Source organism: Pempheris klunzingeri, chromosome 16, assembly GCF_042242105.1.
Source record: "Pempheris klunzingeri isolate RE-2024b chromosome 16, fPemKlu1.hap1, whole genome shotgun sequence".
In the NCBI taxonomy this organism is placed as follows: domain Eukaryota; kingdom Metazoa; phylum Chordata; class Actinopteri; order Acropomatiformes; family Pempheridae; genus Pempheris; species Pempheris klunzingeri.
The window spans coordinates 4,815,688-4,832,370 of record NC_092027.1 but is presented as its reverse complement, the minus strand read 5'-3'; the positions used below and the strand labels follow the sequence as shown (position 1 = coordinate 4,832,370).

General features: G+C 41.9%; 1 protein-coding gene across 1 annotated transcript; it reads left to right on the top strand.

The window, feature by feature from the left end:
* The first annotated feature begins 4,280 nt into the window (after window positions 1–4,280).
* LOC139215170 (Na(+)/H(+) exchanger beta-like) lies at window positions 4,281–15,254 on the top strand. The gene is made up of 12 exons (XM_070846044.1): window positions 4,281–4,563; window positions 8,948–9,408; window positions 9,776–10,026; window positions 10,592–10,809; window positions 11,715–11,911; window positions 12,254–12,343; window positions 12,549–12,619; window positions 13,289–13,462; window positions 13,905–14,019; window positions 14,138–14,236; window positions 14,693–14,765; window positions 14,929–15,254. The coding sequence occupies exons 1-12, from the start codon at window positions 4,281–4,283 to the stop codon at window positions 15,126–15,128; spliced, it is 2,232 nt and encodes a 743-aa protein (XP_070702145.1). The 3' UTR covers window positions 15,129–15,254.
* Window positions 15,255–16,683: the final 1,429 nt, after the last annotated feature.

Here is a 16,683-nt window from a genome sequence, read left to right as displayed (position 1 = left end):
TCAAAATATTCAAATAAGACAACGTGAGAACAGAAATTCACTCTTTGGTTGAAGTGCTGACAGCTAATAAAAATATGACATGTAGGAACAGCTTTGTTCTGCGACAGAACTGACAGGCCAAACTGATGTAACACTCCTTCAAAAACATTTTTCAGAGCAGGCTAAAAGCTTTCAGAGCTGAAATCTTTGACTTCCTCTGAGGTAAACATGATCAGGTGGAGGAGAGCTGATGTTTTTCCCTCCTCTGCAGGAAGGTTGTTGTCGTCTGAGTGGCTGCAGCAGCAGAAATGATCATCAGACTGGGAAGACTGACGCCAGGATACTTCCGTCTCCTCCAGGTGGGTCACAGCCACTCAGAGTACACAAGTATTACCTCTGTATTTATGTTTTATTTCACCCATCTCCCAAATTTAAACCACAAACAGAGAAATTATCTCAGCAATAGAGACATTATATCTCATTCTAATCTAGAGATCACAAATAAATCCACTCAATGAAAGTAACTGGATCAGTATTTGATGTTAATACTTGGTAGTCTTTTCACACATTTCTATGGAAATGCTTTAAATTGAGGAGGGACACCAACAAGATGTGAATTAATATTTTACAGAGAGCTGATGCAGCTCATCTCAGGAGGTTACGTTATATAACCTGTTCAGCACGAAAGAGGCTGCATGGTGGAGAGATGTGAATATAGTGGAGGAGGAGAGTGTCGGCACACAGTGCTGTCTGTAACAGGGTCTGTTCTGATGCTGCCATTGGGGGGTGCCAAAGTCTGACATTTTTTGATTTAAAGTCTTTAAAGTCTTGCTGAAAGATCACAAAAGCAACAGAAATGTCACGAGGCAATAACTCTGTGGTTAAACAGCTCAAACCAATAACACACTGAACATGGTTTTTCCTCAAATGCTATTACGACCAGAAGCACACTCACAGGAAGATTCTCTCACTAACACTGACTAAGGACGCTGGATCACTCAGCACAAGGGTACAGGACGACCTGGCACAGGACAGGAGAAAACACAGACAATATATACACCAGTGAAGGAGCACAGGTGGAAACAAGGGGGGGGGCAATCACAGGAGCAGGAAACACACAAGGGCAGGGAGTCAAGAGACACCACAATAAAACAGGAAGTAACAGAAAAACACATGAACTAAATTTAACAAAAGTTACCACATGGAACACTGAGAGGGACATGAATCTCTGTCTATAATTTTGCGGCCCAAAGGACCAAAGTGGTGGGCCAACAAACCACTATTAACCATATCTTACTAACCAAAAAAACATTGGTCATTGAATGACTGTATAGACTAAACAAACTAAAACCCTTAGAATACTTTAGAATACTTTGAAAGCTGCCACAGTCACATAAAAATGTACAGTTTGTGCTTTTAATGTGAAAAAAGCGTCACACAGCTTTAACTTCTCTCCACAGAGGCAGGTCTCAGGTGAGGTCCGGATGCAGCCACAGAGCAGTCTCATCGACCCCATCGCCATGACGATGGCCACAGTGGGGATGGGAGTGTCTCTGTACAGCACCAGGCGGATGGCAGACAGGGTCCATCTGAAGCATCCCGGAGCCTGAGATCAGTGAGCGATGCTGTCGCAGCAGCTCTGCAGGCGGTTTGTGTGACTGTTTGTTTGTTTGTGTACGTCGGTAGAAGGTTTGTGACGGAGGAGACTGAGGGAGTTAATGTGTTTGTGTTGAGTTGCCTGAAGGAAAATCTAAGTGTCCCAGGAGGGAAAATGTGAGTCACTGCTGAGTCCCAGCAGGATGATTTGAGATAATTTGGTAAAACAGTTTACACTTTCTTAAGAATCACAACATTTATAAACAAAAATAAAAGTGAGCCTGTAGTTGGACCACTTTAATCAAGATTGTAGTTTAATACAATAAAGGAGCATGTCATCTGTAGGATCTCAGCTTTATAGTTCGACCTGCAGTCATGATCATTTCCTGCATTTTAATAATATAACAAAACACAAAGAAAACATGTTTTTTTACTGACCACTGTAAAACTAATTAATTATTCAGACATACAAGGGTATTGTATTTATTGATATTCCTCACAAAGATCCACGCCTCCTTCAAAATATTTCAGTTGAGTCATTAGTCTGTTGTTCTTCAGCACCTTAATGTGTGAATTTAGACTGTAAATGCTAATGCAGCATCACTGTTTTGAGTATTTATTATTTACGAAGTTTAACTAACAGCCAGCTATGAATATAAAAAGGTGACTTGCTAAATCAAAACCTTCGTGTTTGTACCAGAATTTCATAAATGTCTGTCAATGTAAAAATGCTACAAAAAGACATTCAAATGATTCACTTTGTAAAATAACACATTTGATCAATTGATGTAAATCTCAAATAAATATGTTCACACTTTGGACATCTGTGTGCAGACTTCTGTGTAGTTTTTCATGTTTCCAAGGTGTTTTAGGTTTAGTATCAGAGGGAGGAGGAACGAGTCAGAGTTCAGGAAAACCAGAAGAAACCAACAGGACGACTTAGGTGGCAGAGGTGAAAGAGTCGAGGACACAAAAATCCAGGCAGGCAAACAACAAACTAAAGAGGTCAGGGGGAGACTGAATTCGAGGTACGTTGGAATTCAGTATGGCAAAAATACCAGGATGAGTTTGCTCTTTGTCGGGCTTCTCCCCTGGAACCTGTTTGCTGGGGGATACCCTACCAGGGCATCTCCGCTTTTTGCAGACAACGTGGTTCTGTTGGCTCCCTCAGACCGTGACCTCCAGTATGTGCTGGGGCGGTTAGCAGCTGAGTGTGAAGAGTCAGCACCAGGTACTAATAGCCATATGACTGTTATTTGACTTTTATCATTATCAGTTTTAAGTCACAGTTTGGTTAGGTTTAGGAAAAAAATCATTGTTTGGGTTGTTCATTTTTGGGTTAATCCAAAAGGCCAAAATCCAAGAATCCGGGAAGTTGGATTCAAAGGTTAAAAGCAGGAATGGACTGAATAGTTTACAAAAGTGCTTTAATTGTTAGCATGTGTACAGGACATGATACGGGCACCAAAATAGACTGTCCACAATGACCAGTAAATCAGCCCCACAAACTGTGTCTGATCCTGCACGTCCACTTTTTAAAAGAGTTTTTACAAAATTTACAAAAAGTCTTTTATACCAAATGCAAGAACTCATAAACATCATTCACACCAGAAAAGTTTCTGCTGTTGTTTGTGTTGAGCATGTTGTGTTATTTATTATTGTGATTTATTATGATGTGTTTAGCTTGATTATTATTATTAGTAGTAGTAGTAGTATCATCATCATTATCATTTAGCAGCTAAAGAGTCTGAAAACTTGACAAACTGGCATTTGGTTGGTCTTGTATATTTTCTAGTCTTTTACAGCCCTTCACATATTCCTGTCAAACACAAACAGCCTTTGGATTTATGTTTCCATCGGCCTCCAGCAGCCAGAGGAGGAGGTCCGACACTGTGGGAACCAGCCTCTGATGTTGGTTTTACTAATTCTCCTCTGCTGGGGGCTGAAGAGGACATGTAAGCCCAGAATCATCTGTTTAGTCTGAACTAATCTGAAAGCTGGAAGCTACTTCAAATAACAATTTATCTTGTTTAAATGTCAGGTCACCGGGGCCACAGTTTAAAACTCATAAAACAGAGACACAGAGAAGCCAGTAGCTGCCTCTGACTTCTTGTTCATGAAATCAGCCACTGAAATAAATAAACGCAATCCAAACATCAACTTTCTTTTTTGGGAAACATCTGAGAGTTCAACATACATCAACATACTCACGTAAAAATCCCTAAAAATTGTATTTCATTGCAGTATTCGGGCCTCCGCCACAGGTGCCTGGTGGTCGCCGCGGTCCTCCTGTCCAGCAGATGTCACCTTCCCTCCGGTTCACCTTTGGATGAGCTGCATGTGAGTGTGAAGAGAAACAGAGAGCAGCGTGAGAGATTTCAGTGTGATGGGTGTCGCTATTTGACGCAGGTTAGTTTTAGGGAGGAAACAACAGGTGTGGATCAACCAGGTCAGATCATCTCAGGAGGGGAGAGAGAAGCGTGGATGTTAAATCACCTCCCACTGATGGCGGCGGCTGGTTTGTTTGCAGCATGAACCCCCGTTTGTTCTTTTAACAACTGTGCGTAATTTGAAGATGCCTTTGGAGTTCGTGCGTAAAAGTGCGCGCTTCTCTGTGGCGCACCACGCTCGCCTCCCGTACTATCTTCATCTTCATCTTCATCGGATCTAGAGCTGAGCAGCAGCCGCAGCTCAGGCATCTGAAAATGGCTGAGCTCCGACCCGCCCCGAGGAGCCCCAGTCCGCGTCTGGTGGCGTTAATGTGCGTCCTGTTGCTCGCTTTCGCCTCCGCGAGTCGTGATGTTGTTGTTTCGGGAAGCAACGAGTCGCGCAGAAACCCGGCCGGAGCCACACCAGAGGACTCCGGTCACCACACTAACTCCACCACTCACAAGAAGGCTTTCCCCGTCCTCTCCCTCAACTTCGACGACGTCAAGAAGCCCTTTGAGATCTCCCTGTGGATCCTCCTGGCTCTGCTCATGAAACTTGGTGAGTGGCGCAGAATAACTCAGATCACAGAGGAATCAATACCTCTTATGGAGGTGCTGGCTCATCATGTACTGGAGGGGGGTGATGATCTGGACTGAAGGGAGGGGTCTCCAAACTGTGCTTTTATGGGCTTCTCCAGTTGGTTTACAGCTCAGACTAGGTTGTATAAATTTGTTAATAAGTTCAGATTTATTTGTGTAGAATAATGTCATGGAGTTGAACAGAACTTATTTGGTTCAACACACTTGGTGTTATGCAGCTTCATTAACGCCCTTAGGTGGACTTGATGAAACAGGTTCCACCACTACAAATAACCATAACCATTATAACTCTATGAACATGAACAGCAAGCAATAAATAACAAGCAGCCAAGCATTTTATTTCTGAGCCATGACAAACATGGAAAAAAGGTGTGACATGCATCCTCCAGTCTCTACAGGTTATCCAGATAAAGGTATTTCTTTGTCTGATCTCTCAGGCTTCTTTTAACTAACTAGTTAATTTAAAAGTTTCACCTATGAACCGCCAACTCAGTCTTTATCCATATGTTAACAAAATCAAAAAATGTCAGATCACCAAACCCATGCAGACGTTGTAAAAGAGCCAGTAACTGCAATGATAAAAGCTGCAACAATTAGATGCAGTTTACGCTCAAAGTGGATTAAATGTACTTGGTGGAATAAGTGTTTTTAGTCTGCACTCGCATTTTTAACGCTGTCTGGCAGAGAGATTCCAGGAATTAGGAGGAGCCACTTCAGCAACTTAATATTCAATCCACAAAACAACCAGAGGGGCTGAAGACTTAGAGCTTTACAGATAAAAAGTAAAACTGGTATAATATAAAATCTGGTTTCTGGTTTCTGTATTGTGCTTATTGAGCCGACAGTTGTTTAATGCAGATCAGTGACACTGCAATAGTCCACCAACAACAGATAAATTATGATTTTTTTACATCAGCCTTAGACAATAAGCTTCTTTTCTACTTTGGATACATTTTTAATATGAATAACAGGCAGTTTTTGTTATTTTATTTTTAATATTAAGTGCTGCGGACACACTGGATATTCCTCTTGTGGGATGCAGCAGCTGCCTGCAGAGCCAACAGTGTTTCCACAGACTGCTTCTGTTATGTTCCGCAGACTTATTTCAGGATGTGAGCGTCAAAGCAAGTGTGGAGGGATTAGAGTTTGAATTCAGCCTTGGCGAGCGAGGGCTCTGAAAGCATTTGTTCAGTTGCTGTTATAATTAGTCATCTCTCACCTGTGACCTTTTAGCTTTGACACAACGACGCTCCTCATATGATGTGAGATTGACTCTGCACAGTACAGGATACATCCAGCTACACAGAAGTTAAATAAGAAGTCGGTTATTTATTTAAATCTTTTCCTGAACATGGTAGAGTTTATTTTATCCCACTCACACAAGAGACCAGCCTCCAACCAAACTCTGTTTAATTCTCAGAGCATTTAAGAAAATAACAAAATACCACGTTTTATTTACTCTTTAAATTGTCCAAGTATATTTTGTGTGCATTTTGTCACATTATGGTCATATTTTAGCCAAAATCTTTTAAAAACCAAATTTAAAGGATCCCTTTAAAAAGAATATTGGCCAACATTTCGGTTCAAATTTTGGTATTTCGTCTGGGCTCTCAGTACTAAGTACTACTAAAATCTATTTTATTTTAATTGTTTTATTTTTTTGCAAATAAACAATCAGTTTCTAAGACATTTAGTCTTAAAGTAGAAGCCCATAAAACTCTTTGAACAGTCACTGTACAAATAAACTCAAACTATTTTTAGATATTTTCAGAAACATGCAATATTACAGAGCATGTGACAGTGAGGTTTGTGTCTTCTGCAGGACAGTTTACGTGTAAATAATGATGGATTTAGACTTTTTCTTAATGTATTATCCACCATTTTGGATCAGAACTCTGGGCAGCGGTGATTCTGATTGGCTGTAGGAATCTGGCTTGCGGTTTGTAGTTGGCTCAGTGAGCTGAACGAAACTCTCTGGCATCTTATCTGCTGGTCCAGCTGTTGTCTCCGAGGGCTGGTCCTACTTCCTGTCCTAATGCACTGCTCGATAACAAAGATCCCAGTGTGCAGAGTCAGAGAGGAGAGGAGGGGGCGAGGACGGCCGCACACAAGACCACTGACGGCATAAAACATGGCAGAAAACGATTGTCACAGCAGCCTGGACCCCACGTCACATGACGGAGTGAGGCTGAATGTCAAGACCTCGTTCTGCTGAGATACAAACAGGCCAGAAATGAGACTAAAAGAGCAGTAACAGTGTTGTGGCTCTACAGTGCGTTACACTGACTGTCAGCTCATTGTTTAGCTGTTTTACTTCACATCACTGCTCTTATATTGTCGCTTTTGGTTGCAGCTGTTTTCAGCAAAGATGCTTTAAAAGCCCCACATAATACAACCTGCTCAGCATCAAACAGCAGACTGACACAGTCAGAGACCAGGTAGGAAACATAGTGGAGCATTTAGCTGCTGCACAGCCAGATATTTCCTTCAGGAGTTGGTGGAGGCCAAAAGCAGAGCTAAAAGGAGAGTGAATATTGGGCTTACAACACAAACATGACTTTAAATTAAGGCAGATGCTATTTGTACCTGGGATGTAATTCCCTAATGTGGCTGATCTTTTCCTAAACCTAAGCAATTAGTTTTGGTGCCTTAACCGAACCGACTGCAACTGAAAACTGAGAAAAATGAAAACATTTGGTTTCAGTGAATAAGAGTCCTGTTTCTTCATCACTCCCTCTTCCTCTTGTGAACTTTGTCTCTGTTTATATTACAAGTCCCCGGCCGGGTGTAAATGGCCAAATAGCAGCCATCTAGCTGTCCTGGGTGCTAATAGACAGCACTGAAACAATCAATCATTTTACTTTGTTAGTAGTTTTTGTTGTCTCAATGAAGTAAAGAGTGATTTCTGATTGTTACCAAAGAGGTAAAAATTCAGTTCAACATCAGGAAGAAAGAAAAAAAAAAATTGATAAAAGCCAGAAAACATGTGTTTTTGTAAAAGAAATATCAAACATTCATTGGTTTCTTGTTTTCAAATGTGATGATTTGCTGCTTTTCTCTGTTCTGGACTGATGTTTAAACATGAAGATGTTACTTTGAGCTCTGGGGACTTGTGATGGTCATTTTTCACTATTTTCTGTTGATCTAGAAAGAAGGATAATGAATAGTGGTTGCAGGCCTCAGTTTTTCATGTCACTAACATCCACTACACTGCAGATTAAATAGATAAAATTCAAACCGCACAGATATTTTCAGACAGACTTCAGTTCCCACAAACTGCTTGCTGTCCTGCAGCAGCTGCTGCAACGTGTTTTATATTTCATGAGGATGTTGCAGCGTACAAATGACTGAGTGGATCGTTGTTTATGTCCTGTCAAACTGCTGCTCTAATGCACCAAATGTAAACTCATTACAAAGTAATTATCCTTTAGATGCAGTGTCGTTTTTCACCTGGATGTTTGGTCCTGTTGTATTTACCTGACAGTTTTTTAATGCCTGGAGGAGAAAGAGGGGAATGACATGCAGCAAAGGTCGCTGGCTGGAATCAAACATTAGACTAAGGCTCCTCTGTTCTGAATAACATTACAAAATGCTTCAGAAAACAGAATATTAATCAAATTTGAGAACATTTTAACTTAAAATAAATGGGATTTTAGAAGGTTTTATTTTTAAGGTTGTGAGAAGGAGTAAAAGTGAATGATTTTTTAAATCTTCAAGTCCAAAATGTTCCTTTTTATTCTCAAGATTTTTGTACATGCAACTATCTCCGATACAGTCGTGTAGGAAAGAAGATCCCACACACTGAATATGAACACGTCGGTCCCCGTGGACCTTTGTTATTCTTACAGTGATTTCAGATCTAGATAAGGCTTCACCCATTCTGTTGCATTGTGGTGTGTGACGGTTATGAATGAACGAATGTGTGTATGAATGAATCCCTTTATTGTCATTGCATAATCACATACAACAAAATGAGTCTCTCAAAAAAAAACTGTTATTCTGCTGTTTGAGTGCCTCCCAATAATTAACCATTACGTGGGTTCAGTCTGACACATTACTGTCTGCACATGACATCAAAGATTATTAAAGCCCAATGTCACAAGTCTCAAAGGGAAGTAAATAAGATAAAAACAATGAGTAACAAAATGTATTAAAAAGAGAGAGAGAGAGAGAATGGGTAGAGCTATTAAGGGTCATTGTTGTGAGAATTGTTTAAAATACATGTGATAAAGGTCTAAATGTTTTATTATCTGTGAGTAGTGATGCTGAGTGAGAACAGTATGCAGGATCTTCTTCCCTCAACATGAACAGTTTGATGAGTAGAAATCTTTTTCTCTCTGCAGGTTTTCATATTATTCCCAGAGTGTCGAACGTGGTCCCAGAGAGCTGCCTGCTGATCGTCGTCGGTCTGCTGGTGGGCGGCATCATCGAGGCCATCGGAGAGGCAGCGCCCGTCCTCGACTCAAAGCTCTTCTTCTTCTACCTGCTGCCTCCCATCATCCTCGATGCCGGCTACTTCCTGCCCATCCGGGCCTTCACCGAGAACATGGGCACCATCCTGGTGTTCGCGGTGGTGGGGACTCTGTGGAACGCCTTCTTCATCGGCGGGATGATGTACGGAGTGTGTCAGCTCGAAGGTGCCAAGCTGGCCGGCGTGGACCTGCTGTCCTGCCTGCTGTTCGGCTCCATCATCTCGGCCGTGGACCCCGTGGCCGTGCTGGCCGTGTTCGAGGAGATCCACATCAACGAGCTGCTGCACATCCTCGTGTTCGGGGAGTCGCTCCTCAACGACGCCGTCACTGTGGTGAGTGAAGGATTTCCATCTTCTGCTTCTTTACAATTCTGCTTCACTACATTAATCTCACAGCTGCAGCGGAAATTGAGATCAGATAATCTCAGAGAATATTGCTTATCATCTTAGATTAAAACTATGCATCACAACCTTTCTTAGCTCGTCAAAACACATTTTTCCTCCAAACATTTCAGACCGTTTCATGTAGAGAACTACATGTATTTGAGGCCAAAAGAGGTCAAATTACACAATATATTTACCAAAAAATGTGTGTAATGTGTGTTTCTTCTTTCCTTATCCATTAATCATCATAAAGCTCTGAAACATTTCATCTTGAATAAAACACAACACGAACAGTAACGGACTGTTTTCCCTGCAGGTTCTGTATCACCTGTTCGAGGAGTTTTCTGAAGCAGGATCTGTGTCCGTGGTCGACGCCGTCCTCGGTGTCGTCTGCTTCTTCGTGGTTTCTCTGGGGGGCGTCATGGTGGGAACCATCTACGGCATCCTGGGAGCTTTCACGTCCCGCTTCACCTCTCACACTCGGGTCATCGAGCCGCTGTTCGTCTTCCTCTACAGCTACATGGCGTATCTCTCTGCTGAGGTCTTCCATCTTTCTGGGATCATGTCGTGAGTCACTCGGCCTCACTTTACCCAAGTTTGTGATATAAAAAATATATGCAGCAAGTTTTTAGATTTTCTTTGCTGCAGAAATTCCACATACCAGCCGTTTTTCTTTTTCTTTTAAGGGAATAGTTACCCAGAAAGTTTTTTTTTTTTTTTTTTTTTTAATCTAAATGATGTCACCACTATGGTACAAGCCATTGATCAGCGCGGCTGAGCGAGAGGCATGATGGGATTAATACTATCCAGTTCTTATAAAACATCCGTGCTGTTTTGAGTCTTTATGCTAAGCTAAGCTAGCCACCTGCCAGCTCTAGCTTCATGTTTAGCAAACACACGTGAAAATAATCTTCTCGTCTGCATCATTTCAGGAAATGAAAAAGCGTTTTTCTCATACAGTTAAACTTTTCACCTCCTGTAGGTGGAGACGTGGTTACACCGGACAGATTTTTGAGTAGCTACAGTTGTACTTTTGTGTAAAAGTTTTGTTTCCTCCAGCTTTAAACTGCAGAAACTAACAGTCTGAGTCACGTCTCACTCATCTTTCTCTCTCTGTGTCCTTCCCGACCAGGTTAATAGCGTGTGGCGTGATGATGCGGCCGTACGTGGAGGCCAACATCTCCCACAAGTCGTATACCACCATCAAATATTTCATGAAGATGTGGAGCAGTGTGAGCGAGACCCTCATCTTCATCTTCCTCGGTGTTTCCACGGTGGCCGGTCCTCACGCCTGGAACTGGACCTTCGTCGTTTCCACCGTGATCATCTGTCTGGTGTCTAGAGTGATGGGTCAGTACGACACAGCGTGGTCCAGTGGTGACTTTTTGTCTGCGTTAACAAACAACACAGACTCAGGGCTGTAGCTAACTACAAATATGAGGTACTTATACTGTTAACATTTTAGAACATTTCATTTGAAATACTTCATTGTCAACATTTTATGCAGCTACTCCTCTACATATCAGAGGCAGATATTGTACTTTGACATTTGACTACATTGACATTAACATTTGACTGCCTTCTTCTCCATAGCAAATAAGCAACAGCAGCTGAGGATTATGGGTATTGTAGTATTTAGAGCCATCATGCTGAACAGACAGATAAAACATGATTTGTCAGAAACAAAGCAGAAAGGCTACTGCGTAAACATAATATTCTTAAATAATTGTGGAGCGTACATAACATATAAATGACATATTTTACAGTTTACAGTTCAAAGTGTGGAGGAAAAGTGTGTCCACATAGAAATCCTCCTCCCTTCGTTTCTGACAAATCATGTTTTTTCTGTCTGTTCGGCATGATGGCTCTAAATACAACAATACCCATGATCCTCAGCTGCTGTTGCTAACTTGCTATGGAGAAGAAGACAGTTAAAAGTACAATGTCTAAATCTGCAACCTCTGAGATGTAGTGGAGCTGAAGTATGAAACTCTCAAGTAAAGTACAAGTACATCATATTTGTACAGTTTGAGTCTGTGGTGTTCATCAATCAAAATGCTGCGTTCAGGGTACCTATGGTGTTGAAAGCAGCAAACAGTCGGTGTGCTAAAATAATTGTCCCCCACTCCCCCGTCTGTGGTGTGTGTGCATAAGCACATACATACATCATCACACTTAAGGGTCCTGGTTGTGTGATTTGAAGATATTTTCATCCTTTTCTAATCTCTAGTTGTGTTGTTCTCGGTGTGTTTCAGGGGTCATTGGCCTCACATACATCATCAATAAATTCCGCATTGTCAAGTTGACCAAAAAGGACCAGTTCATCGTGGCCTACGGTGGCCTGCGAGGTGCCATAGCCTTCTCACTGGGGTTCCTGCTGACCAACAGCGGGATGAAGAACATGTTCCTCACCGCCATCATCACCGTCATCTTCTTCACGGTCTTTGTGCAGGTGGGAGGGGTCCAGCAGTTCATATGAAAAACATTTCCAGGAAATAAATGAATCAATGAAAGCATAAATCGGAACAAGAACTAAATTACTTAAAAGAAAAAGTAGAAATAAGCACCCAGCAATTTAATGTATTCTTTCATTTGTGTTTTTTGGGATAAGTCAGTTCCTTCATATAATTAATCAGTAACCTGTGTTGACCTCTGATGGCAACTAACTGGAACTTGAACAAATCTGTGGACAATGCAGCTTCCTTTTTAAGAGTTATGTGTAAATGAGGTTATACAGTCTACACTTAAAAGATTACAATGCATTCAGTGTTTACACTCCTGTTTCTGTCCTCAGGGAATGACTATCAGGCCTCTGGTGGAGCTCCTGGCAGTGAAGAAGAAGAAGGAGAGCAAAGGATCAATTAACGAGGAGATTCACACACAGGTGAGAGCAGCACAGATCTGTTTGACATCGTAAGTTCAGTTTTTACAACCAAACATCGGATGGACAACAAGAACATAATGAGATGATCAGAGTTACAATACAAGACATAAAATAACAGAAAAGAAAAGTCCTGTTTTTTGTTTTGTTGTTCATCCTTAAGATTCTGTACGCTGAAATAATAAAGGCTTAAAAACTCTGTCTTCAGTTCTTGGATCATCTCCTCACGGGAATCGAAGACATCTGCGGTCATTACGGACATCATCACTGGAAAGACAAGTACGACCTTTTCTTAACACGTCTGCCTTTTCCTCTTTGTCACGACGAAACAACCTCTCAGTGGCATCTGGAGTTTGGTTTTGAGTCACTCGTGTCCATATATAAGCAAGTTTTATATGATGAGTGAGGGTTCAAACATGTGCGAGGTCGTTATCAGGATACCTGCTAAGATTATATATTGTAAAATCAATAAATTAGAGTAGGAGGGAATTCACTAAAGGGATGAAAACTGTGACTCCAAGATGAAAGAGATTTTCTTCTGTGAGAATATGATCCTGAACTGTTTCTCCCATGATGCTGCTGCTGCTGCTGCTGCTGCTGGTGGTGCTGCAGATCATCAGGAAGTCATTTTGTCTCATTAAAATGCTGCTGTGGTTGTTGTGGTTAAGAGCGCAGTGTCTTAACTTACATTAACTCCGGTCACTATGGATCCTCTATGCTCTCATGTTTAAATGTTGTAGTGACGTTGGTCCAGCGCCTCAACACTGTCAGGGTTCAGTTCCCTGTCGTAGGACTTCCACCTTGATTTGTGGTGTTTGTTGGTGGTGTGTCGGGCATCTTTTAACACTTTCTGTTCGGTTGGAGCTCCTGCGTGAAGGCAGCTGGGACAGAGGAAGAGTATAAGGGACAGTATTAACGACAACTGATCGATTTCTGTGCTGCGCTCAGGCTGAACCGCTTCAATAAGACCTACGTGAAGAGGTGGCTGATCGCAGGCGACCGCTCCACCGAGCCTCAGCTCATCTCCTTCTACAACAAGCTGGAGATGAAACAGGCCATGATGCTGGTGGAGAGCGGGAGTGCCGCCAAGCTGCCCTCCATCGTGTCCTCAGTCTCCATGCAGTAAGTATCAGTCATGTTTTTCACAGGTTGAACACAAGAGGTGTCCTGTTCGTTCTAGAGGAAGAAATAGACCCAATACATTATTTCCAATCACGTGATAACAAATGACTGATGACATCCAGATGTGGGGCAGGAAGTGAAAGGACAGTTTAGATGGTACTACAAGAGAGAACAGTGTAAACAAGAAATCACAACACAGAGGAGCGATTGTTCAACTGAATTGAAAGACATAAGTTATATCGTCTTTTGAGAAGAGGCTACTTGAAGTGTCCTTTAAATATAGTAATAATAAATATCCCAGACAATAAGACTGTAAACCATCCGTTGGTATAGATCAACCCCTCTAATGCTCGTTTTGTGCTTTTGATTCTAATAAACCTTTTGATAGAATATTTTTTTTTTGTTTTAAACGGTGACAGTATGTTAACGTGTGTCTCTGTAGAAACATTCAGCCAAAAGGGCCGGCCAGACGACGGGCGATCCCGAGCATCTCGAAAAGCCGTGAGGAGGAAATCAGGAAGATTCTGCGAGGAAACCTGCAGAAGACCAGACAGAGGGTGGGTGACACGATGAGGGATGATGGATCTGCGGAGTCCAGCTTCCATCCAGGTTTTTGATTGTAAGAACTCTGCCCATGAAGGTGTTTCTGACACCCTTTCTCCTGCGTGTCCACAGCTTCGGTCGTACAGCAGACACGACCTGTTCATGGACCCGTTTGAGGACAACGTGAGCGAGGTTCGCTTCAGGAAGCAGAGGGTGGAGATGGAGAGGAGGGTGAGTTTAATGAGGACTGTGATTCTGTCTGTGAACGTTTGAGCTGCTCTATTTCTACTATAAGCTACGTCACATCACTTATTCTAAAACCATATCAGTTTAACGTACAGTTACAGTTACATATATACGTTATTTAAAAAAAAACACCAGAAGAGCAAACTTTAGTAATTAAGAATCCTTCCTTTGCCAAGTTAAATGATGGTATTTGTTTGTTGGATCTTGATGGATTCAATTTGTTTGTTTGTGTTGTTTCAGTTGTGTGGATTGTTATTTTTTTATTTACAGCAGACGTACCCACACGTCCAGTTTCAATTCAGTCAGTACGAATGAAGGGAAACTAAAGGGTGGTTGAGTCTAATTAAGATGCTGCTTTATGTCTCCTGAATTTCAGGGTTTTGATTATTGATTGTGATGAAGTCAAGTCCTTCCTGACAAACGTTTGCGTCTCGTTCACAGATGAGTCACTACCTCACAGTTCCTGCAAACCGGCAGGAAACACCGCCAGTGAGAAAAGTCTGTTTCGAATCAGGTCAGTTGAACATACAACCCATGATTTATCCTCTCATATGATAAAAGGTGTGCGTTTCAGAAACGACCCTCAGTGAACTGCAGACCGCTTGTTTATAATTTCTCAGCTGCTCGTGGACAATTATTGAGCGCTAATCCGTCGCTGCCCTGCGTCTGTATCCCAGAACACCAGGTTTACACGTACGATGACGCCGAGAGCCCCCGAGGCCGGGCCGCTCAGCCTCACCCCGGCCCTCCGGACGCCGTCAACCTGCTGAACGAATCCCCCCAGAGGCCCAATCAGAGCAGCGCGCAGAGGCCCAAAGGCGGCGCAGAGCGGAGAGCCAAAGCACCCGACGAGCAGGAGGAGCAAGACCAACAGTGACCACCGCTGCCTCAGTGACCCCGGGCCAAAGAATAAGCAGGACGGGAGCAGCTCCCTCCTCTAACCATAAAGCACACATTTAAACGGGAGTCGTAGCAAAGCTTGATATTTATGAATTTGAACTGTTGGGAGTATTATTCTTTACCATGTTCTGTTATTTTGTGATATGAGATGCACCGTGTTCTTTTTTCCAGCATTTTGGAAACTTGTTTTTTTGTTTGTGTTTTCATGACTTCATGAGGATTTTTATCCCGTAACACATGCACCACGGGTCATTTGCTATTTCAGGATTTGACTACAGCCTGAAGGAAGCCAAGTGACGCCATTTTGTGTCTTAAGAAGCAGACTTTCATCAAATAGTGCCAAAAAGACAAAGCACTTGTTTAAAAAAGCTTCAGTTCACTCCCTCAAAGCACAGTATGAGGAATCTATGAGGAAGAGGTCAATGATAAAGCTTATTATGATATTATGATCGATACTGACAGACATATCAGTGTTGGCGTATAGTTTATATATGAAGATGAGTAGCAGGACATTTCTGTACAGAAATACCAAAGAAATGTTTGAGGTGGTTTAGAAACAGCGTCCTCAGTTCTCCAGAGAGCGCACAGGTTTGTTTTCAGCCATGCTAGTGTCCGTCTGTCCAACGCTTTGGTCCAAACAATCTCAGCAAATCATCTGTGAATTTTCATGAAATTTCACACAAACATTCATGGTGGAGAGAGGATGAATCCCAATGACTTCGGTGATCCTCTGACTTTTTCTCTAGCGCCACCATGAGGTTGAAATTTTTGGGGGTTTTGGGCGAAATATCTCAACCATTGGGTGGATTGCTATGGATTTTAGCACAAACATTCACATCCCCTCCAGGATGAGTTTTAATGAATCAAATGAAAAGTCAGACAACCACTAAACTCCACCACCAGGTAACAGTTTTTATTTTTCCAATATGACCAATTACCTACATAAATTCTTTTTGTTCAGTGCTCATAAGCAAATGTTAGCTATGTGAGCTAAAGTGGTGAGCTCAGTAAACATTACACCCTGTTAATGTGTTAATCTGTTAACGTGTTCACATTAGAGCTGAAACAATTAGTAGATCAATCGAGTTGAAGATCAAATAATTGTTTGTTTTATTTTTCAAGCAGAAATGCCAAAAATATTCTGGTTCCAGCTCCTAAAATGTGAGGATTTAGAGACGTTACCTTGAGCTCTTGGAAACTGAGATAGACATTTTATAGACCCAACAAATAATCGATCAATCGGGAAATCGATAATGAAGATAATTCATTTGTTGCAGCCTTAGTTAGCGTTAGCATAGAGAGGATAGAGAAGATTTGATGTTTAAATACGGGGATAACTTCGTAATTCACAGCACGTCAATGTAGTCAGTCATTTAAAGGTGACAGAAACTGTTGTGGTAAAGAATGAAAGAAGAGAGCTGAGAAATTCAACCCAACTTCCTTTCCCACTTCTGCACAGCCTGAAGTGGGTTTAAATGTCAAATCTTTTCGGAAAGTAACAGAAAATGTCGGCCACAGCAGCACCTCACGAT

Excerpts from the sequence above, each read along its gene's own strand:
- LOC139215170 (XM_070846044.1), top strand. The coding sequence starts at position 4,281 with ATGGCTGAGCTCCGACCCGCCCCGAGGAGCCCCAGTCCGCGTCTGGTG. Across the intron at positions 10,810-11,714 it reads TCTGGTGTCTAGAGTGATGG|GGGTCATTGGCCTCACATAC; the intron begins GTCAGTACGACA and ends GGTGTGTTTCAG. Across the intron at positions 14,766-14,928 it reads AAAAGTCTGTTTCGAATCAG|AACACCAGGTTTACACGTAC; the intron begins GTCAGTTGAACA and ends TCTGTATCCCAG.